Below are 25,329 nucleotides of genomic sequence, written 5' to 3' on the forward strand. Positions count from 1 at the left end.
GAGGGGGTGCCCAGCGAGGGCGCGATTTGGCCCCGGCCCCATCTGGGCGCCTGGTAGTCACGTAGCGGAGTTCCCCGGGTCGACATTCAGGCCTGGGCCCTACTGGCCTTACTTTGTAGATGAGGAGGACCAAGCAGAAAGTGCTCTGACCTCCAGCCTTTGGGGAAATTGTTGGATTCCTGCTTTAAATCAAGCTCAGGAAAGCACTTTCAGATCTTTCCCTGTCCCCTCCAAAGCTCCCTAACTCTCCTGGCACACCTAGCTGGCCGAATTAATCCCCCCCGTGGAGTGTTCACTTGGCGCTTTGTCGTATCCCCAGATGGCTCTTATCACTTTGGATTCAAATGAGTTGTTTACTGGTTTGTCTCCGCGATTGAGACGGTGCGCCTTTCAGGGCCTTGTTTCTATAGGTTGCTTCTCAACTGCATTTGAAGTCTGTCCATTGATAGGTGCGCAAAGAACAAGTGTTTCCTAAATGAATGAAGAAGCCCCTGGAAAGCTAGAAGAAAAAGAAATCTTAGTTACATGGAGGATGGTAATACTACGTTCTTGGCTGTCTAAGCTCCTATTGGCTGCCAATTCGTTTGCACAAATCTTTTTTAAAGGAAAACTAGGGAGGAGCGGTGATTAAAATTCAAATCGGTTCATTTTGCAACATCAGAAAACGGCGTGATCATGCCTTTTAACTAAAATTAGCCTGTTTCTAAGCCCCTAACGGCTTTTATAAGAATTATTAAAAATTTTAAATAATGAGAAAGTTAATAAATAACAGAGTTGGAAGGTAATTTATGGGTAAAATTTATAAGCTGAGTTCAGAAGAGATTTGTCTTTGTTAATTGGGATTCTGAGACAATGGTTCAGTATTCAGTAATCTTTGTTAATTACATTTTTTTTTTTTTACCAGAAAGCATTTAATAATTATCCTTAAACTAAACAACCAAGCAGCCTGAATTTACTTGCTTTGTTAAAGTTTAATAAAAATACATTTGATGAAGCCAAAATGAGGTTTAATTTGTTGACTTATGACTTTGCCCACCTTGGTACTAGAGTAAATTTTTTTAAGAAACGGGACTATTTCACCTTAATATTTGAGATTGCTTGACCATTGCTGTGTGTTGTTGTTTTTTTTTTTTTCCACTCACATGTTTTTGTATAGATTTGGATGCCTTTTTTAAAGCCCTCATTTTAGGTTCTGATTCAAATAGAGAGAAATTTAGAGCCTGTCAATACCCTTTCTTTAGTCTTCAGGATAGATCTATGCCACGGACCTAAAGCCTGTTTACTTTTTGCGTTTAGAATTATAAGATACCTTGGGGAGTTACATTCTTCTGTGCTGTTGGGTGTCTGAAAAGAGTTTCTCAGGGTCCTTAACTCACCTAAATTCTTGAATTGAGGAAGTTAATAAATCTTTTCAATAAGTTTCCTCCACCTAGAAATTGAAATCAAATTAAATTTCGATCTATGCATCAGCTTTTTTCAAATGTTCCATCAACTAGTGATGGCTAAGGGCATAGGTATTTTTAAAAAGCCACAATATTATAGTAGTTTCTTTCAATCAAATCCTACAGTAAATGAGACATAAAAAATTCATGGTACAAACTCTCTTGATCAGTGATGTAGTGGAAACTGCAGAGCATAATAAACTACTCATTCTCTTGAGGCTGTACAACTATGAGGACAGCGGCACACTGTGGTATTTTAATGTTTAGACTGTGACCTATTGTAGGTACCCTATCTATGACAATTTACACTCAGCTTTACCATGTTTAAACAAACTTGAAATTCCTTGCATAAGCCATGTTTGTTTCTTAGCCCAGCCAAATAGGCCAAAGTTGTTTAGCTGAAGGTTTCCTATGACCATAAAATGAGTGAGACATGGGTTCCATTTAGCCTGTATGCTATTTGCTGGATAATCTTCGGCTTGCTGGATGTTCTTCATCTACTCTTAAAGCTTTATTTCCTTTCCCTAGATAGTACCCAACACCACGGAATTATAGTAATTTTCCAGGCCTGCTTTATGGACATAGTTTAGCCTTTATTAAATATGAGTTAGAAAGTTGGGTGACCAACAAGGTTCTATCCTTTGCCTTTACGAGGGATACTCTACCACTATGGTTTACAAAATGTGCACGATGATTCATTGGGAGGTTAGGAAGGTGACAGTAAAACTTCCCTTTTTAGTTTTTACCTTACTTGTTTCTATTTTATGTTTTAAAACACATACGACTTGTAAATATAGTAGTATATATTTGTAATTATAAAAAAATGAAGGTGAGTAGTCAACATATTTTTACTGACAGGAATGTGTTTAAAAAGTTTGAAGGCCATGAATCTATCCTATTACTAGAATTACTTTTTTAAATAGAAATCTGGACTCAATACTTCTCTATTTAAAAGCCTTTAATTACTTCCTGTGACTTGCAAGATAAAGACCAGTCTACTTAGCATTATTTACAAGGCCCCTCTCAAAGAAGTCTTATTTAAACCAGTGCTTCTCCAATGATCAGTAGTGAAAGATCAGGATTTCCCGCCCAATCTTTCAAGGACTGATATTTTTGTAAGATAAATTTTTAGAAAAATGAATTGCTAGAAAAATGAAATTAAAAAAGAAGTACGAGGTAAGTCAAGTTATTTTTTTTTAATTACTAAATTTAATAGATGTAAATGATTCTGGCACATTACATGGTTTCTAAATGCTTACTCCCAATTTTGGTACTTATCTGTTTGTGGCCAGGCATCAATTTGCAGCCTACACTTGCAGCAATACTAGTCTAAACTACTTTTGTGCCCTTTCTACTACTTTTAGAGACCTTATACTACTAGGTCATTTATAACTAGTTACTATTCTCACAGAAAGTCATGCACTTTTATACCTGTATGCAATAGTTTTGTGGTCCCTAGGCTGTCAGCATCAGGATCAACTGGAAACTGTTAGAAATGCATGTTTTCCAGCCTCACTTTAGACCTACAGAATCAGAATCACTGGGGTGGGCCCCAGCAATTTGTGTTTTAACAATCCCTCCAGGTGATTCTGATGCATGATAAAATTTGAGAACCACTGACCTAGAACAGCCCTATATGTCATTCAAACTGGGACACTTTAGAGAGTGAAATGGAGCATTATTAATGATTCTTGGTAATCTGAGACTGTTTTAGTCAAAAGAAGACAAATGGTTACTCTTAATTTTACACCCCATTCTTTTTCTTTTACAAGAGGTTTCTAATGTGTTCCCATTCCAGCATTCCCAAACTTCCCTAGGCAGGGTTAGTCACTCTCCCTTTATAATTTTTCTTAGCACATGGTACATACCTCTATTGTTTGTGTATAACTTACAATATAATTATCTTATTGTCTTGTTATGAATCTGTTTTGCTCTCTCATTAGTCCATCTTAGCCATAATGTTTTTGTCCCTTATATTTTTAAGCTCTAAAATTAATACATGTTTTTTAAATAAAGTTCAGACAGCACCAAAATCTATAAAGTAAAAGTCTAATTTTTATTTTTAGGTGAGGTAGCCCTTGGTTGACCTCACAGATTGCAAGGACCTTGTCAGCTTACAATCCTTTATTTTTAATTTTTTACGCCTACAAGCACCTGGTCTTCCTAGGTGGTCTCCCATCAAAGTACTAACCAGGCCAGACCCTGCTTAGCTTCCAAGATCAGATGGGATCAGGCTTGTTCAGGGTGGCATGGCTGTAGACTAAAAGTCTAATTTTTTATCTCCCCATCAATCACTATTACTCAATCGATTACCTTTCTAAGTCTAGAAACCTACATATACACAAATATGTATATTTTTTTCTTTTGAATGGGAGGAAATATTTCCTGTATCTTGAAACTTGCCTCTTTCCCTATTTAGTTGTGTATATTAAATAATGACCCTTTGTCAACACAAAGAGTTGAATTGTCAAAACATACTTATGTGAATGAGGGATCTTACCCAGCATCGAACCTTACTCATGATTCAGAGGTTATAGTCAGGAGGAGGCTGGCATGGCAGCGAGACACAGACATTCCTTGGTAGAGAAGGCCCCAGTCTGTAAGCGCAGCTTCCAAAGAATGTCATTTTCTTCTACTTTAGGCCATATCATCAACATAAATACCTAGTTGCATATAGATTGACATTAAGACATTTAGAAATGTATCTCTGATGGACTTTTATTAAATTTGTTTACAGGAGTAAAATTCAACCGGAGAACACATTTTTTTGTTTGTTTTGTTTTGGGTTACCAGACAAGTTCTGAACAATGTATGCGGAAACATTTTTCTCGAAACTTTCTATTTGGGGAATCCCAAGTTTTATATTCCATTAGTTACACAAATAGAAAATGTCTGTTATTATCTCCCATCTTACAGCCAGCTATGCCTTAAATGACCATACATTCTCAGATTACTTACAAAAAGCATTTAAGACAGATCAGGTATTTCCTGACATTTTAAAACAAGAGACTCTTATCTTAGCTTGTTTGCCAAGAGGTCTGGTATCTAGCTGGGAATCTCCAGGTGGTGGCTTGAGCCACAGGCTTGCTATTAACTGTTTCAGTCCCATTCCCATTTCAGTACAGTCAGATTTACTTATTATTTTAATGACTGGTTCCTTTTGATAGTTTAAGTTTTCCAAGAGTCTTGTTATTAAAACCAACACAGTAAATATTCTTGTATACACATCTATGTGCCCTTTTGCAAGTATTTCTTTAGGAGAGACACTCAGAAGTAGATGTTCTGGGGAAAAGAGAATGTAAAGTTAGTATATTGATAGATATTGTCATGTTGCTCTCCTAAAAATTATGTAAATTTCTATTCCCACTTGTTTTTCCATGACATCTAGAGTATAAGCTATTATTAATTTTTTAAAAATGCCAATCCAACAGTAAAAAATACCATCTCATAGTTTTAGCTCGCATTCTTTGATTTAGAGAGGCTGTTGTATTGATGACCACAAAGCGGCTATTGTCAATCTTTTTGGGCTGTAAGCTGCTATAGAAAAGGACAGTGCCATTGTGACTGCCCCTCTGTTACTCAGTTACCTTTCTATGGGTGTTTGTAAGGGTTGCACAATTGAGATTTTGAGCACATCAGAAGTGTTTATGTGATGCTCTATTCACCAGTTCTTTTGATAGTTATCGTTGAATCCAGTGAACTTTTGAATTGAATACATGGACCTTTTATCAATGCCAGTGGCATCCCTTACTGGTTTTTGATATGCTTTCTTACTTACTGACCTTGATTTAGAAGGTAAGATCTCCTTAAGGAAGTGTACTGATATGAGAAAATTTTGACTATGTAATACTCATATTTCTTTGATGGTTCATTATAACAGTGTACCACTAATAAAAATGACCACTGGGAAAGTGCCATTTTGGTCATAGCAAAGGTTTTGCTAGCTTTTTGAATTTCGATTACATTACATTTTGGGCTAATTTGAACAAATCACTGGAATTAAAAAATATTATCCATAGAAAATGCCATATTGAGGAGACTCTCTTAGATGACTAGTAAGAGTCTTGGATCATTTGTGCAGCCTGGGGATATTTTTTTTTCAGATCTCTTTAAAATCTTGATCTTTTAATCCGTATGTTCTTTTCCAGCCCAGGATCCTTTTTTTTTTTTTTTAAATACAATTTATAAAAGTATAGTTTACATACAATAAGATATACCAATTTAAAATGTATAGTTTAATGAATTTTTGACAAGCGTATACATCTATGTAAACAGTATCCTATTCAAAACAGAACATTTCCATTACCCCAAAAAAGACCTCAAATTTTTACCAGTCAACTCCTTTCCACCTGCCCAGGTGACTAGCCTATAGCTATAAATTGAACTTCATATGAATGGAATCATACAGTTTACATCCTTTTTGTTCCATTTCTTCTCTTCAACTTACTGTTTCTGAGATTCATCCGTGCTATGTGTGTATCAGTAATTTTTTCCTTTTTATTTATGAGTATTCTATTTATGTTTACATACCATGATTTGTTTATTCATTCATCTGTTATTAGACATTTGAGTTTTTCTGGTTTAGTGCTTTTAGAGTTTTTCTGGTAAAAGTGCTATGAACATTCATGTATAGGTATTTTGTGGGCATATGTTTTCATTTCTCTTGGACAAGTATTTAGGAGTGGAAGTGCTGGGTCACAGAGTAAGTATATTTAACTTTATAAGAAACTGCCAGGCAAGTTTTCAAAATGTTTGTGCCATTTTACATTTCTACTAGCAGCACAGGAGAGTTCTAGTTGCTTCACATCTTCGTCAATACTTAGTATTGTCTGTTGTTTCACTTTCTGCTTTTAGTCATCGTAGTGCTGTGTAGTGGCACCTCATTGTGGTTTTAATTTGAAATTCCTGAGTGAAGTCTTTTGATCAAGAATGTTCTTGAGATTTTCTTTAAATTTTATACAGGACTGTAGACATGTGTACAGTAACAGAAAATTACATTTTGTATTTTAAATTTTTTTCTTTAGGTTTCTTTAAACTGCTTGAAGACAATAATTCAAAATGCCTGAAAATCTTGCTACAGGTATATTAGATATATACTTCTATCAGTAAATTAATTAATGGTTCAAAATTGGAATATAAGAAAGGCTTTAACTTGTACTCTGATTGTCCTTCAAATAAGATAAACTGCAGGTCCTACAAGTTCTCGATCGCCTGAAAGCGAAATTGCAGGAGAAAGGTGACACGTCACAGAATGAGAAGATATCTATGTTTTATGAGACGCTAAAGAGTCCTCTCTTCAACCAGATACTCACGCTTCAGCAGTCCATCAAGCAACTCAAGGGGCAAGTAAGTTACCTATCAGAGTTTTACATGTTGTTATATTCAAGCTAGCAAAGAAAGATAGAAGGAGACAGAGACAAATTGCTTTTAAATACTCTTAATTCAGCAAAGAGACTGTACTGAGACTTGTGACCTGTGGGTATAGTAGGCATGGATAGTTTAAAAATGCTTATAATAAATTTGTGTTTGGCTTTGGATATGGTTTTTTATATTTATTTAAATATGTAAAGATCAGATGCTTTGAGAATTGTTACATTTTCTTCAAAATTTAAAATAGTGTTTAACTTAAATATATTTTTTTCACGGTCTTTTTTTCTAGCAAGAAATGATCATGCCCTTGTAGCCGTTATTTATACCTCAATAATTATCAAATATTTATCAAATAACTACACATGCCACAGATATTCTGATTAGAAAGTCCTTAGAAACAGTGTACCTGGTAATTAAATATTTACCTGTGTTTCCTCCACTACATATAGCATAGTACCTGGACTCTTCCAGGCTCTAAATACATGGTTGTTGAATTATAAGACACATAGCATCTCTACTTAGAGCGATGTAAATTAATAGTTTTAACTGTCCTCTTGGTTTCTGTGTTTTAGGGTCAGGGATGGCAAATTGATTTTAAATCATCTATTCTAGAAGCTGAGCTTGAATAGTAGCTATCCTATAGATTAAATTTGAGAAGAATTTTAAATGTAATTGATAATGTAGCAGAATTGTCAAATGAAAATGAACAAAATTTGGGAAAAAATGTTTTCTGCTGTAAACCAAAATACCTGCTCATAAATATTTAGCAAGGGGTTTTTAAATAACTAATTAAAGATTAAATTCTGCATATGTCTTTCTGTGAATTTCTTTCTCCAAATCAGAATTTATACCATAATTTTAGCACTCCCATATTGAAGGTTAACTTTATGCATTCTATAGTCATGGAATGAGTCTCATAGCACAACAATGAATGCTATTGGTAACAATAGAAATTGGGAAAGATCACTAGAAATCTATCACTGTTACTGAACTAAGAGAGAATTAACTAACCACTTCATCATAATAACAATATTTTGTACATAATCATATTTTATCCATTCAGCTCTAAAATCCCTGTGATTTTTTTCCTATGAGTGTTTTCAGAGTTTCTATGGGTATTGACTTTTTCTATAAGGTCCTATTGACATTTGTTCTGGGTGTTGCTTTTATTCCACTTTTCCTGTTCCCCATAATTATGGAATTTTCCCCCATCTTTTTTCCCCCCACTAATTTAAGTGGCTCTGAAACTCATTTGCTACTAATCTTGGGCAAGTTACTTAACTTCTGTGTGCCTCAGTTTTCATGTTCACAAAATGGAATAATAATATCTCATAGGGCTGTTGCAAGGATTAAATGAGTTAATATATGTAAGAGTTTTGGTATAGTACTCCGTTCATAGCAATCACTTAATAAACGCTGTTACTGTTATTTTTGTTATATGTTACCTGTGGATCTTTTGTGGCTCCCATGTGGAAATGTACAAATAAATGGAAAAGGACTCAGTGTCTTACATACATGTTTATATGATTGGATGTATCTTTGTATGTGAATTATAATGAACTGTCATATATGCTATGAACTTGAGGTAGCGGTAGAAGGCAGGAAACAACAAATTTTAAGCTGTTAAATATTTTGTGTAATACTAAATAAAATTTATAGCCTTATAAATACACAGATTCATGTATCCATACTTTATTTATTTCACAAGTATGTATTTAACATGGATATTACACATGTGATCAGTAAAATATAATATTTTATAAATAGAAATAATTTCTTTTCTATAGGTTTCCACTGATGATTTTCTTTTGTTTTTCTCTCCAACAGCTTAGCCATATACCTCCAGATTGTTCAACCAACTTTGATTTTTCTAAGAAAGGTTTATTAGTGTTCACAGATAGTGCCATTACTAACGGAAATGCCCAGAGGTCCTCTAATAACTTGACTGCATCTGGGTTATTTCCTTGGACCCCTAAGTCGGGAAATGAAGACTTTAACTCAATCATTCAACAGAAAGCTCAGGTAAAGTTATATCTTGTTATGGGAATATTTAGCTTTATTTTTCCTGTTACAGGTTAAAAAAGCAATCTACACTCACTCTTTTTGCCTTAAAATGTGTTACAGTGTGTTTTGTTTGCTTGTGTTTTTATTTGGTTAGTAGGAATTGATAATATTTTCTAATCAATGTGTTGAAGATTTCTTGGCTTAAAATTATGTAAGGAAAATATCCATGTGTGTGGTGGAGAGCGTTTTTAGACAATGATTCCAGTTTGATACATCTTTACACTTGTAAAGAAAGTGATTCTTATGGATTTGATCATAGGAGGAAAATTAATATGTATACAGGTGATGAGATGCCTTTGAAACTATTTTTAATTTCATATCAAAACAGAATTAATGGAAGTTAGAACTAATATAATTTGGAAAATCTAGGGAAATATTTTAAAGAGTAACCCCTAATACCTATTAAAAATTAAATAATAGACAATTGAATTTTAGGATGTTTTGTGTTTTTCACTTCATCTTCTAATAAATGTCTTAAAAAATGAAGCTTGAGTTTGAAAGTTATAAAGAATCTGTTTAAGTTATGATAGTTAAATAATATTCTATACCTAATTTTTTTTTTTTGACTTTATAGTTCTGTCCTCTTAATTTGGCTCCTAATTTTATGTAATGCTTTTGCAAATTGATTACATTTATGAATTCTCATGTTATAAATGTAATTATTAACTAAAGCAATAAAATATTTGTCACAGGTAGAACCCATTTGTATGATGGCCTTTCCATAATCTTTTGTATTAATCTATTAAAATAGAATATTCCTCACAATAGAATTAAAAACAATAAAAAATGCAGCTGGTTCTGACTTAGGCTAAACACTAGTATATTTTTTATATAGCTAATTTGCTTTCCCATTTAAAAATATATTTTGCATCAAGAGAATCTAGAGAAATTCAGTGTAAAAAGTAAGTTAGAAGTTACTGTGGGAAAAGACATTGGAATTTTTATCCAGCTTGAAATTCATCTCATAATGTGAATGAAGTGTGAAAATACCTCTTCTATTGCCTAAGGTTGCAGAATACTGCATATTCTCTTTTATAGTCTACTGAAAATAATCAAGTGAGAGGATTTCCAGAAGCAATTTATTACTGAAATCCTGAGTTTATTTGGTTTTATAGAGATGACGTAAAAGAAGCTGTTTTTGTGCTATTCACAAAATAGTAATTTAAGTTCTTTGGAAAGGGTATGTTGGTTAAATGTATTTCATCAACTTTTTTTTTAATCTCCCTTTTTCAGGGCCGGCAAATTGAATATATAGATATAGAAAGGCCTTCAGCTGGAGGCCTTGGATTCAGTGTGGTGGCTCTTAGAAGTCAGAATCTGGGAGAAGTTGATATCTTCGTAAAGGAAGTACAGCCAGGGAGTATAGCGGACAGGTGAGAAAGATGTTCAGTTTTCATTCTGCTAATATCTTTCTGACAGTCCTGTCAACATTATTATAAAGATAATTAGAAACTGGTAATAAACACAGTAACAAAACCAGCTAACACTTTCCTTCTCCTATGCATTTGTCAGGCGTTTTCCAGATAGTCTCACCGATACTGGTGGCAGCCATCTAATTACTAGTATCATAGATGAGAAAGCTAAGTTTGAGAGAGGTTCAAGTGGTTTACCAATAGTCACAGAGCTATTAATGCTGGATCCATGATGTGATTCAAGACTGACTGCAAAGCTAGTGCTCTTTCTATTCCACCACACTCTCACTATTGAACATGTTAGTTTAGCTAAGGTCTGGTCAGTAAGATGGGAATATTGAAATTTGCATTCTGCACACTATGTTGTTTATTAAATTTAAGATTATAACACTTTTGGTAGTCATATCACAGTATTATTTCACTTACTATCAGTTTAAAGCCCTCAAGATTATTTGATCCCCCCCCCTTTTGCACTTGTGACTTTGTTTTATTTTTTTAAGGGATATGTGCATTTGATTTCAGGTTTTCACTTTATTTATTTAACAAGCACAGTATTCATTACACTACTACTATCTGTTATAATAAAACAACAGTAGCAATATTATTATAAAAAGATTCTTAGTCGATAATGTATTTTGAATTCATATTCTTAGGGGATCAATTCTAGTCTTCCCAACTGCAAATTCAGAAATAATGGCATTTCCATGACTTTGCATCTTTATTCTGCCATCTAATGCAGCATTTCCTCAAATACATTCTGAGAAACCATAGCAATGGTCAGATATCTTAGAGAAACTCTATCCCTTTCTTGGAGATTGGGCATACATAGTTAGGGTAATCATAATTTATTGTCCAAGTTGAGATAGTTTTGGAAGTGAGAGGGTGGGCTATTAATAATGACACTGAGACAACAGGTATAAACTAGGACAATCTAGCAAAACTAGATAATCCAGAGTCAACTTGGACTTAGGGTCACTTATATTAGCTTACTTAAGGTTATAAAGCCCCTTGATGAAAAGACTAGTTAACTTTGACTCAACTTGTAAAACATCTTATTATTATCTTATTATTGAAATATAATTCACATAATACAAATGTTACCATTTTAAAATGTACATTTCACTAGTTTTTAGTGTATTTTTAATGTTATACAACCTTTTTGTGTGAATCCTTATGTCTCACTTACATTGTACTAATAGTCTGTAATTACAAATTGAGGTGAATGCTTCCAAAAAGAGGAGTTGGATATTTGACAGTGGGGTCTGCTGAGAGCAGAAGGTGTCAGGGAGGGATGAAGAGACTCTCTTGATCAGTAGCCCTATAAAGAAGTAGAACACAGCTCATATCCTTCAAGTGTGGCTGGTATTTATCTGGTGTGGGAGCTTAGTGCAAGACAGTTCAAGAATGGGCTGGAGACAGGGGCCAGCCATGCAGAACCTTTAGATCATGTTAAATGGTCTTTATGATCATTTCTTCCTTTCTTTTCAGGACTTTGCACATAGAACTGTGTTATTTTAGGAGCTTTCCTAAGACTTGTTGGTTCTCAAAGTCATGGAAATCCATTATTTGCAATGGAGAGGCAAGAACTCGTCTCCCTTTGAATGGAAAGTGTGAATTCAGTTATAAATACATACATACACACATACACTGATATGTGTATGTGTGTGCACACGCATGAGTGTGTATATACATAGAGAGAGGGAGAGAGAAGGAGGGAGAGAGAGAATGGTACGGAGAGTTAATTATAAATAATAGTAAAACTAATTTTTTCAGCTTTTTAGAATGTATCAAAATCGTAGTTTCCAGGAGACTTCTCCTTTGCAGCTTGTCAATCCTTGGGTTGAGTTTATATTCCCTGAACAGATATTAAATGAAAAGAAACGAGGTGTCCTGAAAGTCTATTGAGTAAGGGGAAAGGTAGATTAAAATAGATTGATTTTCAGAAAATAGAAAATCTGAGCATTGAGTAAATTAAAGACCAGTTTATGTAGTATGAGTTACATCAGGGTTGAAAAAATTCAAGAGTAACTCATTCATTTGGGATTAATTAAGAAATTTCCTTTAGTTAACAAGCTGTGAAGAAGTCAGAGAAAAGAAGACATTGTTCACGGGCAATGTTCTCAAGAAAATATCAATTTTAAAATTATGAAAATCATTATGAAAGCAAATACATGCATGTAATTGGAAAATATAAAATATAGAAATGCAATAATTCCCCTCCCCCCCAAAAAACCTCTTGGACTTTGACTACCCTCAGACAACTAGGAAAAACATTGGAATTTTTTTTCTTTATAAAGACAAAGTCATAGCGAACATGTAATTTTATGTATTATTATTATTTCTTAATATAAGCCTTTCCTATTACTAAAAGGATGTATAAGCAACATTTTGAAAAGTATGTGATCTTTTGTGAGAACCACTCACATTTTTGTCATCAAAAATCAAAATATCCAACTTGTTGGTTCCAAAGGAGTATCAAAGACGTATCAGTCCCTGTCCTCAGAAAACTTAAAGTATATTAGAGAAGGATTGATTTAGTTAGCTGTGTTGACAGCATACCTCGTAAAAATGAATATTCAGTGAGTGATAAAGGAGGGGTTCAGAGCACCATGATAATGAAGTATGAGAGGGAGAGGGAAGGAGGAAAGGGAGCGAAAAAGGAGGAGGGAGACGCACACATTCAGCTGGATTGTGGAGCGGGGATTGAATGGGCTGAGCAGAGTGGAAGGGCATTAAAGATGGAGGAAACCATTTATACAGGAGCAAGAAATTCCAGACATGTTTGAGAGGGAAAGAGTAGATCAGAATAATTGGAAAAGGAAGGAAGCCAAGTTGGAAGGATACTTTGGGGCCAAACAAAGAAGACTTTGAATACCAGCCAAGTTTTGCCCTATGTCCGAGATGTCAGAAGTTATCAAATTCCAGTCCCTGACAAAGTTTTTCTGAATCTGATGTGACCTGAGAAAAATAAGGGCAATATAATGGAATTTTCAGAATTCAGATTTATGAATTAGAATTCCCTGTTCTGAGGTAAATCCCTTCCCAGGGAAATTTTGTAGTTTGAAGGTTAAAAATGTTCTTTTATGATATAATCATGACAAGAGGTTTGGTGTTTTTTTTTGTTTGTTTGTTTGTTTTTGGCTCTCTCTTTATTGGTCAGTAAACACAGAGATAATCATTATACACTTTTGAGTTGGCAAATACCAGCGCAAGATAGCCTAAAAAGATAAACCTGGAGAAATTTCGCAAGTTAGGTTTTAGGTATTAGCTGAAGATCTCAACTGGAGGATTGACATTGGGAATGAAAGGTGGAGATGGGTAGATTCAAGAGAGATAAAGAAGGATAAAGAAACTTTGATAATGGAGAAAGGAAGAGAAGCGGTGGTTGGGAGATAATAAAGTAAAATACTGTAAACCAGGAAAGTAAATTCTAGGATATCCTTAGAATGCACTTTAACTTAAAAAGTTAAAGAGAATGCTTCAGAGTTAGACAACTTAGATAAGATGCTAAGCTTGTCCAGGCTTCAGTTTCTGGCTTGTAAAATTTAAGTACTTTAAAAGGTGATTGTGAGGATTAGATGAGAGAATATATGTAAAGTGTTTAGCATAGTACCTGGCTCATGATTAATGCTCAGTAAATACTGACTATAATAAGTGCTTTTTTAAAAAAAGAGATTTTGCTAATTTCTTTTAAAAATAGCCCTTTTTACTTTGGTTAGCAGTTGGGAGATTGGTGCTTAGAGGAGAGAGAAGGGCTCAGATACAGATTTGGAAAGTAATCTAGATTTTCAAGGAAGGTTTGGCCTCTGTTGACATTTTAGTGAAGTACAATGGAGACGGTGAATCTGCTGGAGAAGAGACTACTGGTGAATTTGAGAATATAATTACTAGGGTGTGGTATGTGTTAAAGTCAGATTTGAAGGGGTTCAGGAATACAGGGTTCATGCAGTTAATAGGGGCAATGTCCATACTTGTAAAACCTTGACAATGGGGCCCTATACATTGTTTTTGCTTAATTTTCTAGCCAAATGGCTTTTAAAACGTGTGTGTGTGTGTGTGTGTGTGTGTGTGTGTTTAGAGACTCATTACTTAGTTGGTTAATTAGCTAATAAATGCTTTGATGAAAAGCACTCTAAAGAGCTCTGTTATATAATTAAATAATTATTTGAACAAATGTACTAAGAGAAGCAGTACCATAAAAAATAAAATGTTTAACTTGAATAATAGATTTTTTAAGATTAAGCTATTATGTTACTTAAAACAAAATTTTCTTTTATTTCACCAAGAGACCAAAGGTTAAAGGAAAATGACCAGATACTGGCTATCAATCACACACCACTGGATCACAACATTTCCCATCAGCAAGCAATTGCATTACTACAACAAACCACTGGATCTTTGAGTCTGGTTGTGGCCAGGGAACCAGTCCACACAAAAAGCAATGCTTCTACCAGCCTAAATGACACAATTCTGCCTGAAACAGTGAGTTGCAAATTTAGAAAAATACTGAATTTTGCCATTGGTTTAAAGACATTTAGAAGGTGTCTTTTGACTTTTACTTTAAAAAAGATGATTATATCTACAATGAAGCATTAGCATATTAAAGAATATAGTACGTGGAGGGTTATTTTTCTATGTCCTGTGATTTTCCTTATTTAAGATTATGTTTTAATATAGAGGGCAAATTGTAGTATTGGGCATAATATATTTGGTGATGAAAGAGTCTTGTGCTCCTTGATAATATAGCCAGTTCATTTATTAAGCTGAGAGTTTTTATTAGGAGTTATTACTGAGTATCTTAGGATTGTGTTATTTATTTCAAAAACATTATTTTTATAAATTATATTGGATGTTTATGACTAGGTTATTGATACTGTAAATTATAGAACTTTTTCTTTTTTCATGCAAGAATATATGTGTAACAGTTCAAAAGAATAAAAGTATATGTCTCTTTTAGGAATCTTTAAACTTGCTTGATAACATTTTACGAATTTTGGCCCGCATCTTCAGAATGCAAGCTAATAAATCTTATTTTCTTATAACACTAAGTGCTAACTGATTTATTTAATTTTCATTCATTGGGACAAAAGAAAAATTAGACCAGGTACAGTACAAGGTCACAATACAAATTATTATATATACAGCACGATTTACATAATAAATAGAATGAACAAAGTGGGAAATTGCTTATCACAGTGGTTAAGAACAAGGGCTCTGGAGTCAGATTAAAGTGGGTTCAAATCCAGTTCTCCACTTCCTGGCTATGTCATACTGGGCAGATTTCTTGACTTCTCCATACCTGGGTTTCTTCATCTGTTACTTGGAACTAATAATAACATCTACTTCACAAAGGTGTTGGGATGATTAAATGAGAATACGTGTGAAGAGCTAAGCACAGTGCCTGATGCAAAGTAAATACTTTATGAATATTAGCTGATGTTAATTCAAGCATATTTTATAAAATATTTTGCTTCCCAGATACTATTGTTTCAGACATGAATTTATTAAATATTCTCCATATTCCTGGTTACTTTAACATTGCATAGTAACTTTCCAGTTTAGTACAATAGAAAAACTAATAAGTATGCCCTAATGATCTTAAGAGAATTTTCTTTTAAAGTTGGATTATGTGAATTTAATGCATATTTCTGATGAAAGCCTGCTAGTTAGAGGAAGAACATCATATCTCTTAGTCTGATTTGTCTAATCCTATTGCTAATATCTTTAGTTGGGTCTGCCTTTCCTCTCCCACATAAGAGTCTCCTAAATGAGTCTCGTTGCTTCATGTCCATCTCACCATTTCATACTTTACATTGCTGCCAGATTAATCTTCTTAAACCATGCTTTGTTCCTGTCATTCCCTCTTCTAAAACGTTCCATAGTTCCCACTCGCTTATCCAAGCCCAGCTCTGCTCTTACATTTCCCTTTGAATGTATTTTTTCCTCTGTAGTGCAATTAAAATGCCACCTTTTCCCTGAAGCTTTCCATAATTCTAGATTGAATTTGACTTGTCTGCACCCTCTCCCCACAGTCTTTATAATATTTGTGATTCTCTTTCTGTTCAGATAAACACATTTATTGGTTCCTCGTATGTGCTGAGCACTGTGCTAGATATTGGGCATACACTGGGGAATGAGATATGTTTCTGTCCTCTTAGAGCTACAGTGTCTTATAATCCAATATGCTGTCTCATATTTTATTTATCTACTGGATTATAAAATTCTTAAGGTCAGGAATCATATGATCACCTTTACATATTTCTTAGCCTCTAAAAGTCATCTTAATTGTATGAATTTTCAGTTTGTTGTGTAATTATTGTATTGGGAAGCTAAGAATCTGTGTTTTATTAACACTTTGGCTCTTGCCTTTAATTTGTAGGTTCGTTGGGGCCATATTGAAGATGTTGAGCTCATTAATGATGGCTCTGGATTAGGTTTTGGAATAGTTGGAGGAAAATCAAGTGGTGTGATTGTGAGAACTATAGTTCCTGGAGGATTAGCAGATCGAGTAAGTTAACCTTTGTTTTTATTTCGATTTTATATAATTTAAATTGACTTGAAATATAATTTTATAACGTGGCTTACTAGGATATATGATTCCATAGCCAGAATTTAAATATAGCTAAAAATGTTTTTTTCCCATAAGTGTTAATATACATTTGCTCTGCTTCATTTTAAAGTACCTAAATCAACATTTTTTTTTTTGCCTGTGATCGACGGTTTTCTTGATTCCATAAGAGGACAGTATCTTTTATTAAAAAGAGCCATTAATGGGTATTGCATTTTTGAATATCTGTATTATTCTTTCCCAATGTCTCTTTGAAGGACCTAAATGTTAAAATCAGAAGGTACAGTGATTATAAACAATTGTCCCAATATGGTAAATTTCACTTGAATTAAAAATTTCTAGCATTATAAGTCAAATAATTAGATTTCATTAGCAGTGTTTAAACTGAAAGTGGCTCATTTAAAAACTTATCAACTGTTTTTGCTTAGTTTTACATTGAGGAAGATATTAAATATTACATTTAATTTTTTGAATTGGTTTAGAAATTTGGTTGTGTAGCCACTTAATGAGCCCATATTATCTAGAATGTCCAAGATAATCAGAATAATACAAAAATTTCACTGATTAATGTCTAGTTATATATACATTTATCCCTTCTAATAAACATATATAAGTAAAAATGAATTTGCTGTGCATATGCAGTTTTGAGGCAATTCTGTTAGCTCCTCATTTCTAATCAAGATTGCTCTACTTTATACCAATTGTGGAGCTACTAATAGTCCTATTATCCTTCCAGCATCTAAGTGTATTTATTTAGAGCAAAGGCTTTCAGAGTTTTGTCTATAGGCCTCTGAGGGGTCTAAGTCTCTTTAGGGGAGAGTCTATAAGATCAAAGCAACTTTTATAATAACACTAAGATGTTGTCAGTCTTTTCATCATGTTGATATTTGCGCTGATGATGCAGAATCACTGGTAGACTAAAACTACCGGTGCCTTAGTGTGAAAAAGGGCAATCGCATTAAACTCTGCCGGTAGTCATTGCATTCTTCTCTGCCATATATACTTGCAATAAAAAAGAAAAAAAAAATGCCAGCTTCACTTAAGAGAGTATACAGTAAGAATTACTAATTAATTTTAGTAAATTTTGACTTTTAAGTACATGTCTTTTTAATATTGTATGACAAAAAGGGATGTACCATACAGCACTTTTGTCATATACTCAAGTATGATGGTTGTCTTGAGGAAAAACATTTGTGAGACAAACTGACTACTTTTTTATATGGAACAGACTTTCAATTTTAACAATTTTAATTTTCGCTCTTATTAAAAAAATTTTTTTTGAGATATATTTGACAAATACCATTTAAGTTTCAGGTGTACAAAATAGTAATTCGATATTTGTATATGTTGAGAAATGATACCACAATATATAGTTAACAACTATTACCACACGGTTATAAATTTTTCTTATGATGAGAACCTTTAAGATTTACTCTCTTAGCAACTTTCACATATACAATACAATATTGTTAACTGTTGTCACCATGCTGTACATTACATTCCCGAGACATATTTATTTTATAGTTGGAAATTTGTATCTTCTGACCCCCTTCACCCATTTCACCCACCCCCAACCCCTGTCTCTGGAGACCACCAATCTGGAATAACATGTTTATTTTTGAAAGAATAACTTTCAAAAAGTTATTCATTATTCAGACTTGGGTATTTGGCAGACATTTTCTTAAAAATGAATTAAATGAGCCTGTTATTTCAAGGAAAACAACTGATAGCATTTATTGGTGAAGATAAAATTTGAAATTTAAAGCAAAAATTAGGATTTTGGAAAATTCGTGATTTACCATGAGCTTAAAATTTTTTAATATTTAAGGACTTTTCTGATTCGATCATTGGTGATATTAATATTTATTTTATATAAGGAAATAAATATGTATTTGGAAGATCTGCATAGTTCTGTGAATCAATATTTTCTGAAGACCAATATGATTGTGATATGATAAGATAACATATAGGTAAAGGATCTATTAAAAATTCAAGTAGATCAGTGGATTTTAATGAAACAGTATCTGAAAGCTTATTGATTTAGTTTGAGATTGCACACTGCAGCTGCTTTTTAGAAAACCACTACTTGTCAAGTTTTGGAGTGTTATCAAAGAATAATGGGCTGAAAAGGCTCATTTTCTTTCATTTTCCAACTGTAAGTCTGATTGAAGCCAGATTTTTTTTTATATATTTCAACCAGAACAACATGCTGCAACATACTGAATGCTGAGGCAGGTAGGAAAATCCAGCTGTCTTCTTTTAAGGCAGACATTAAAGAGATTTGCAAAAGTATTTAAAATACCACTATTCTCACCATTTTTTTTTGTTTTAGAAAATATAGCTTTTTTAAAACAAAAAACATGTAAATCGACGTATGTAAATACTTGTTATATATCCATATATTTAATATTTTAAACATTTCTCAATTTTATTTCTAATTCAGTGGATATCAGCAAACATCAAAAAAGAAGCACATAAAAGCTTTTTGAGATTCTGAGTAATTTTTGAGGTATAATTGGTATAAAAATAAAATATACAATTTAATAAATTTTGACATATGTATACTGGCAAGTCTGAAATCTGTAAGGCAGTCCAGCAGGCTGGACCTGAATAAGAGTTGATGTTTCAGTCTGAACCTGAAATTTGTACAACAGATTGGCAAGATTTCTGTTATAGTCTTAAGGCAGAATTCCTTCTCAGTTTTCAGAGGAAGTCTCAGTTTTTGTTTTTAAAGTCTTTAACTGGTTAGTTGAAGCCCACCCACATTATCGAGGGTAATGTCCTTTGCTTAAAAGTCAAGTGATTGTAGATGTTAATCATATCTACAGATACCTTCACAGTAACATCTAGTGTTTGACCAAATAGCTCAGCACCCTAGCCTAGCCAAGGTACAAATAAAATTTTAACCATCAGATCATCTATCATTGTAGTAAAAGTAATGAATATATCCATCAGTAATTTTAAGAGTATAAAGGGGTTCTGAGACCAAAAAGGTTGAGAATGGTCATTTTTTATGGGTCTTCAAAAGCACATCTGTGGCACAAAGCAAATAATAATATTTAAGGGTTTTTTGAATTTTTTTTTGTAACCAGGAAAGGGAAGATTGGAGTATCGTGATATCTTTTCCCCTAACACCAGCAATTTTAATAGGCTTGGTTGCTGAAGTAGCATTTTTCAAGATGCAAAGTGGAGTAGTTATTCTGAAAAACAAAGGGTCAAATAAATTTAGAAAACCCCTAGTTAACCAAAATCAAATAGGCTTCTTTACTGTAAGAATTTTGTGAGCTTTTAATATCCTAATATGCATTTGAATTTTCACAAGGAGAATATGATGTGCAGAGTTTCCCAAAAAAATTCCTTCGAGGTACTGTTGGGAAAAGCCTAAGTCTGATTTTCACCCTTACTGGCAGGGATTGTCACTATTTCAGGTTATTAAAGAGAGGTAGGGATGTCAGAGTCATAATGGAGAAGCAAGTGTTTATGCCAGACATTGTTATCTGCCTAATATATATTATTCTCATGTAATCCTTGAAACAGCCATAAATTCTTATTCCCAAATGATAGTTATGGAAACTGTTAAGAAACTGCCCAAGGCTACACAACTAGGAAATGACAAAGTCAAGATAGAGACCACATCTTTTCGACTCTGAAACCTGTGCTTGACTGCTTAAACCTGTTTATTCAAAGTTAATCCTAATTGTTTTTCCCTGGCGTTCACCTGTCCAGAGTTGGTCATCAGGGAATCAATAGCTAGCTCTGGGAGGAACTGAGCTATTGACTCTTTCCTGTAGGGAATATGGTGAGACCATAACAGAGCAGTATTCATGGCTCTCTTCCCCTCATCTCAGCTGATGGCAGATGAAATCTCTTAAACTGACTCTGCGTTGTTGCTAAGTATAAGTTGTTGCTCGTGTAGCCTGGGCATAGCTTTAAAAAAATGTAAAGGGAATATTGCTTTTAATTAAAAAACTATTCATATTTTGAATATTAATGTTCACTGTTGAATACGGCAACCTTCATGGTAGGGGAAAATGAATGTCTTAGGTCATTCGTTCAGATGTGATCAAATTGATCATAAGTTATACCTACATTCTGCTAAAGGGGTTAATTATTATTACTTTCTTCAAAAAATATAAAACTGTATAATAGAAAGTTAGGGAAGTCAGTATTTCTGATTTAAAAGGGTTTTGTAAAATAGCCCCTTTAAGTTCCTTTTATGTACAGATAAGTCAATATGTAGTTAAAAAATGGAGTAGAGTTCAGGGAATGTGGCAGAGAACACTTAACTAAGTCACTGCAGCCTAAAGAGGCATTTGAGGACTTGCTTTGCTATAAGTAAAGCATTTTGGCTAAGGATTTTACAAAGAGTATTGAGTTTCAATGGTCACAACTCAACGAGAGGGGAGTATATTCCCATTTTCCTTCGAGGGAGCTGAAATTTAGGTAGGATTTGTAATTGACCTTTGGTCATACAGCTTGATCAAAGTAGAGCCAGCATTGAACTTGGTTGTGTCAGACTCTAAAGCCCTTACTTGTCCTTCTGTCTATTGCCTCAAATGTTATAAAGTAAATGAAATGGAAAAATATTGACTCATATAGCTTTTTAGAAACATTTATTGAGATCTAACTACAATGACAAATCAGTAAATGTAATCAGGCCAATTCCATGCATGAGGATATATAGTTTCATTATAAGGGAAGCTGAAAGACCTATCTATCTGTAATCCTCAGATACTCTCCAAAATTTACAGTACCTGAAACAAGCATCTTTTAAGAAATCTGTTCAATTTAAATTTTGGCAGCTAGAAGTTCTTTTTTTTTTTTTTTTTAATTGATAATGGGCAGTGGAAAACAACTATGTTTTACAGAAATCTCTCATGTGGTCTGGAGGAATTCTAGGGGAATCAGGTACACTGAATTACCCCATTGCCCCATTGTCTCCAGAAAGGGGCTATTAGAACTCAGCCTATTTAAAAGTTATCATAAATTATTGACTTTTTGGTATGAGGCAATTATAATATGAATCAAAATAACTATCTAGTAACCTTTAATACCTAGAAGGAAAGAACCAAGCAAGGATTTGGAAAGTGGGTATGGACTATGAAGAAATTTTAGTCTAGAATAAGCAAAGAACAGCTTGAGGCCAATGAACAGTTGGTTATTCCCAAATAATTTTTCTTTGAATCTAAACAGATATTTTCCTTATCCTTAAAAATTAGTTGATGAGGGCTCTGGGAATTTGATCGAATGGGATAGTCTAGACGTACTTAGTTTTGGTACCTTTCTTTAAGTCCTGGAGAGAAAGAGTGTTTGTTTTATAAGGTTACTATTTTCTGTCAATGATCTGTTGCCTTTTGATTAAAGACCAGTGATAGAAACAGCCTAGAATCAAAAGTAGTAATGGTTTCATTTTTGAGTTGTGGAAGTATTTGGTGCTATTTTTTAGTTTTTGAAGAAACAAATTTGATTTATTTCCTTTGTAGCTCGGGCCTAAATTCCTTTAGGTTTTCAAATATTTTATGAATTGAAATCATCTACAATGGCCAACCAGAGAACTTAAAATGCAAAGTTTTATGTGTGTGTGTATTATTTTTTTAGCCAACAACTGCTAACTTGGATTAAAGTATTTTCTTTAAAAAACAAAACAAAACTGTGTACGTGATACTGTTAGTGCTTTCACTGTAATAGTGTGGTACCGACCCTGTTACATCAGCTGTTTTACTTTTTCTTCCATGCTATCTTTGCCTATGTGCATAATTTTTTTTTCTCTTTTGAAAGAATCTATGAGTTAATAAACTTTTATAATTGAATGATTAGCACACTATGTCCTTGGATCTTGGCATAGCTATTTATTGGTTATCACTGATTTATGTTTGCTGTTAAAGAACAAAAAGGACTCTCATGCCTTTTAGTTTCCTTGCATGGTAGACAGGTTGTGGAAGGAGAATGTTGATCAGAAATGCAGTGTTTGAGGCTGTTATACATTAACAAAGTAACTGTCATTTTGGTGTCTTTCCTATCAATCTAACTAATGATTGTTTTTACACTTATGAATTCCTTAGAACACCTGTTTTTCTGGAAGAAGAAAATGTTTGACTTTTCATGACAGATGCAAATTATCTACATCATTTTAAATTGAGTTGAGGTAAAATAGGAAAAAATAGTGCCTGAGAAGTGACTAAATATGTACTTATGGTGAAATGCCCTTATTTCACCAAGCGAAGTATGAAAACACTTATTTGACATATTCTTTATTCTTTGGTCAAGCCATAATTCTGTTCAAGGATGGTTCGATTCACAGAGGCAGTTTTACCTTTATTTTTCATCATGACCACTGACTTTGTTAAGTAGTCATTTTATTTCAAGTTTATTGTGTTGGTAACAATAGAATATCAAATTATTGGTGCTTAAACTAGAAATCCAGCAATCCTTTATAACTTTGTCCATAATAATTTCCTCCTTACACTCATTTCTTTTCTCTGAGTCTTTCCAAATGTTTCTGATTTGAACTGCATTTGTTTTTCTGTGTCTCTCCACTTCCAATTGCTGCTAGCTCCTTCTACAGAGGTTACAACCTAGCACATAGCTTTCTAGTTATTATTTTGATCAAACACTTTCCTTTCTTCATTCAGGTTTCTGCAAAATTGGAGAAAAGGAAGGATGGGAATACTTTTTAGTATTAAGGGTTTTTTTCTTTTTCCTTTTTTTCTTCTGAATACCATCTACAACTTATAGATGACGCATCCTGAAGCCAGGAATATGAAGCTTAAAACTGTACTAGCCCAGAGGACTTTGCTGTAGTCTCAGGTAGTCCTCCTCTCTCAGTTGCAAAATATCTATTTTTTCATCTTCATTTTATTTATGCTTTTTGGCAGTTATTGGCAATTTCTTGGAGAATAAGAAAACAGTAAATTTACTATATACTAATGTTAGTCTGAAGATATTGAAGTATAAGACAAATGACCGATTGAGAATAGATCTTCAGTGGTACAACAGGTTGAACTTTGGTTCTGCCACTTATTAGCTTTGTGACCTTGGTCAAGTCAGTCAACCTTTTTAAATCTCAATTTTCTTATTTTAAAGTTGTTCTTTGAATTAGATGACATATGAAAGGTGATTTGTAAAGTGCTCTGCAGATGTAATTTTTTGTAATCAGCTGCGTTTACATTTTGATATCTTTATTATAGTAAAGATAAGTAAAGAGAATTCAAACCCTGTTAACGCTCTCATCAATTTGAGTTCTCTCCCCTTTGCTTATTTTTTCTCTTCCAGCCACACTGACATCTTGCTGTTCCTCGAATGTGCCACTTAGCTTGTTGGTCTTCAGAGTTCCTAGCTTTATGCTGGAAGCTTCTGATCTGACCTCCTTTCTTTCTCGAGGCCCTGGCCTTTCTGATCTCTTCCTTGTGTAAGTGTCCATTAATATCCAGGCTATAGGCCATTAGGCAAGAAGTGATACCCTAAAGCAAATGTCTGTTTTAGAATTCTGGTTACTCTTCTCCTTTTGAACTCTCCTTGCATCTCAGTCCACCCCTCCTCTTTTTTTTTTTTTTTTTTTTTGATTTTACAAGGACTTCCTTGCCTCTGTTGCCAATTCAACCATTCATTAAAAATATATTTAATTCAGCATTTTTAGATAGCTTTTTTTTTTTTGCCAGCCATTTTACCACAGCTCAGATTCTGATGAATTGTTATTAACTAGTGAAATCAGATTGTTGATTTCTCAGAACAATTTTTTCTCTTGGATTAAAGGATGGAAGACTCCATACAGGGGATCACATCTTGAAGATCGGTGGCACAAATGTGCAAGGAATGACCAGTGAGCAAGTTGCGCAGGTGCTGAGGAACTGTGGGAATTCAGTCAGGATGCTTGTTGCAAGAGATCCAACTGGCGAAATTTCTGTAACCCCTCCTACACCTACAGCCTTACCTGTTGCCCTGCCTGCTGAGCCCAACAGAAGCCCTAGTTCTGTGAGTATACAAATTATTCTTTAATCTTAAATCAAATACTGGGTGTGATACACCGCAAGATTAGAAATGCCTTCAACTCATGGTGCCACATTGCTGTGAGTAGTGTCTCAGTGCTTACCAGTGAAGCAGCAGAAGAGCCCAACTTTGAACCATTAGACAAGTTTGATCTTCTTTGCTGTTTCTCAGGGTTAAGTCATTCAACCACTCTGAGCCTCAGCTACTCTTCTGTAAATTGGTGGATAATGATAATCCCTCTTTCTATTTCATTAGATTGGTGAGGAGACATCCAGATAGTGAAGTGGAAACTATAAAAACTGATTAATGTATGAAAGTTATCACTGTTAGGAGTAGATTAGCCAAAGGGAATAGACAATGATAATAATATTTATTATGATTAATAACAATCATTTTAGTTATATAATAATAATCATTATTAATTATTATCAAGCACCTGGATTTTCATGTCATATGCATTTCTCACAAGAATTCTGCAAGATAGGTC

At 33.8% G+C, this 25,329-nt stretch overlaps 1 protein-coding gene and 1 pseudogene across 6 annotated transcripts in view; one reads left to right on the forward strand and one right to left on the reverse strand.

The window, feature by feature from the left end:
- PATJ (PATJ crumbs cell polarity complex component) overlaps positions 1–25,329 on the forward strand; it is a 287,089-nt gene that overhangs the window by 622 nt on the left and 261,138 nt on the right. For 5 of the 6 annotated variants that reach the window (XM_039887878.1, XM_039887926.1, XM_039887916.1 and 2 more), the window contains exons 2-8: positions 6,467–6,522; positions 6,622–6,788; positions 8,640–8,834; positions 10,110–10,249; positions 14,575–14,770; positions 16,668–16,796; positions 24,609–24,827. In XM_039887878.1, coding sequence (XP_039743812.1) covers positions 6,501–6,522; positions 6,622–6,788; positions 8,640–8,834; positions 10,110–10,249; positions 14,575–14,770; positions 16,668–16,796; positions 24,609–24,827 — 1,068 coding nt within the window. In that variant the 5' untranslated portion in view covers positions 6,467–6,500. Of the gene's footprint in view, position 1; positions 536–6,466; positions 6,523–6,621; positions 6,789–8,639; positions 8,835–10,109; positions 10,250–14,574; positions 14,771–16,667; positions 16,797–24,608; positions 24,828–25,329 lie in introns of those variants that run through there. The other variant, XM_039887908.1, reaches the window with a different exon arrangement.
- LOC120623028 (uncharacterized) lies at positions 3,584–3,703 on the reverse strand (annotated as a pseudogene).

Source organism: Pteropus medius, unplaced genomic scaffold, assembly GCF_902729225.1.
Source record: "Pteropus medius unplaced genomic scaffold, Ma_sr-lr_union100, whole genome shotgun sequence".
NCBI lineage: Eukaryota > Metazoa > Chordata > Mammalia > Chiroptera > Pteropodidae > Pteropus > Pteropus medius.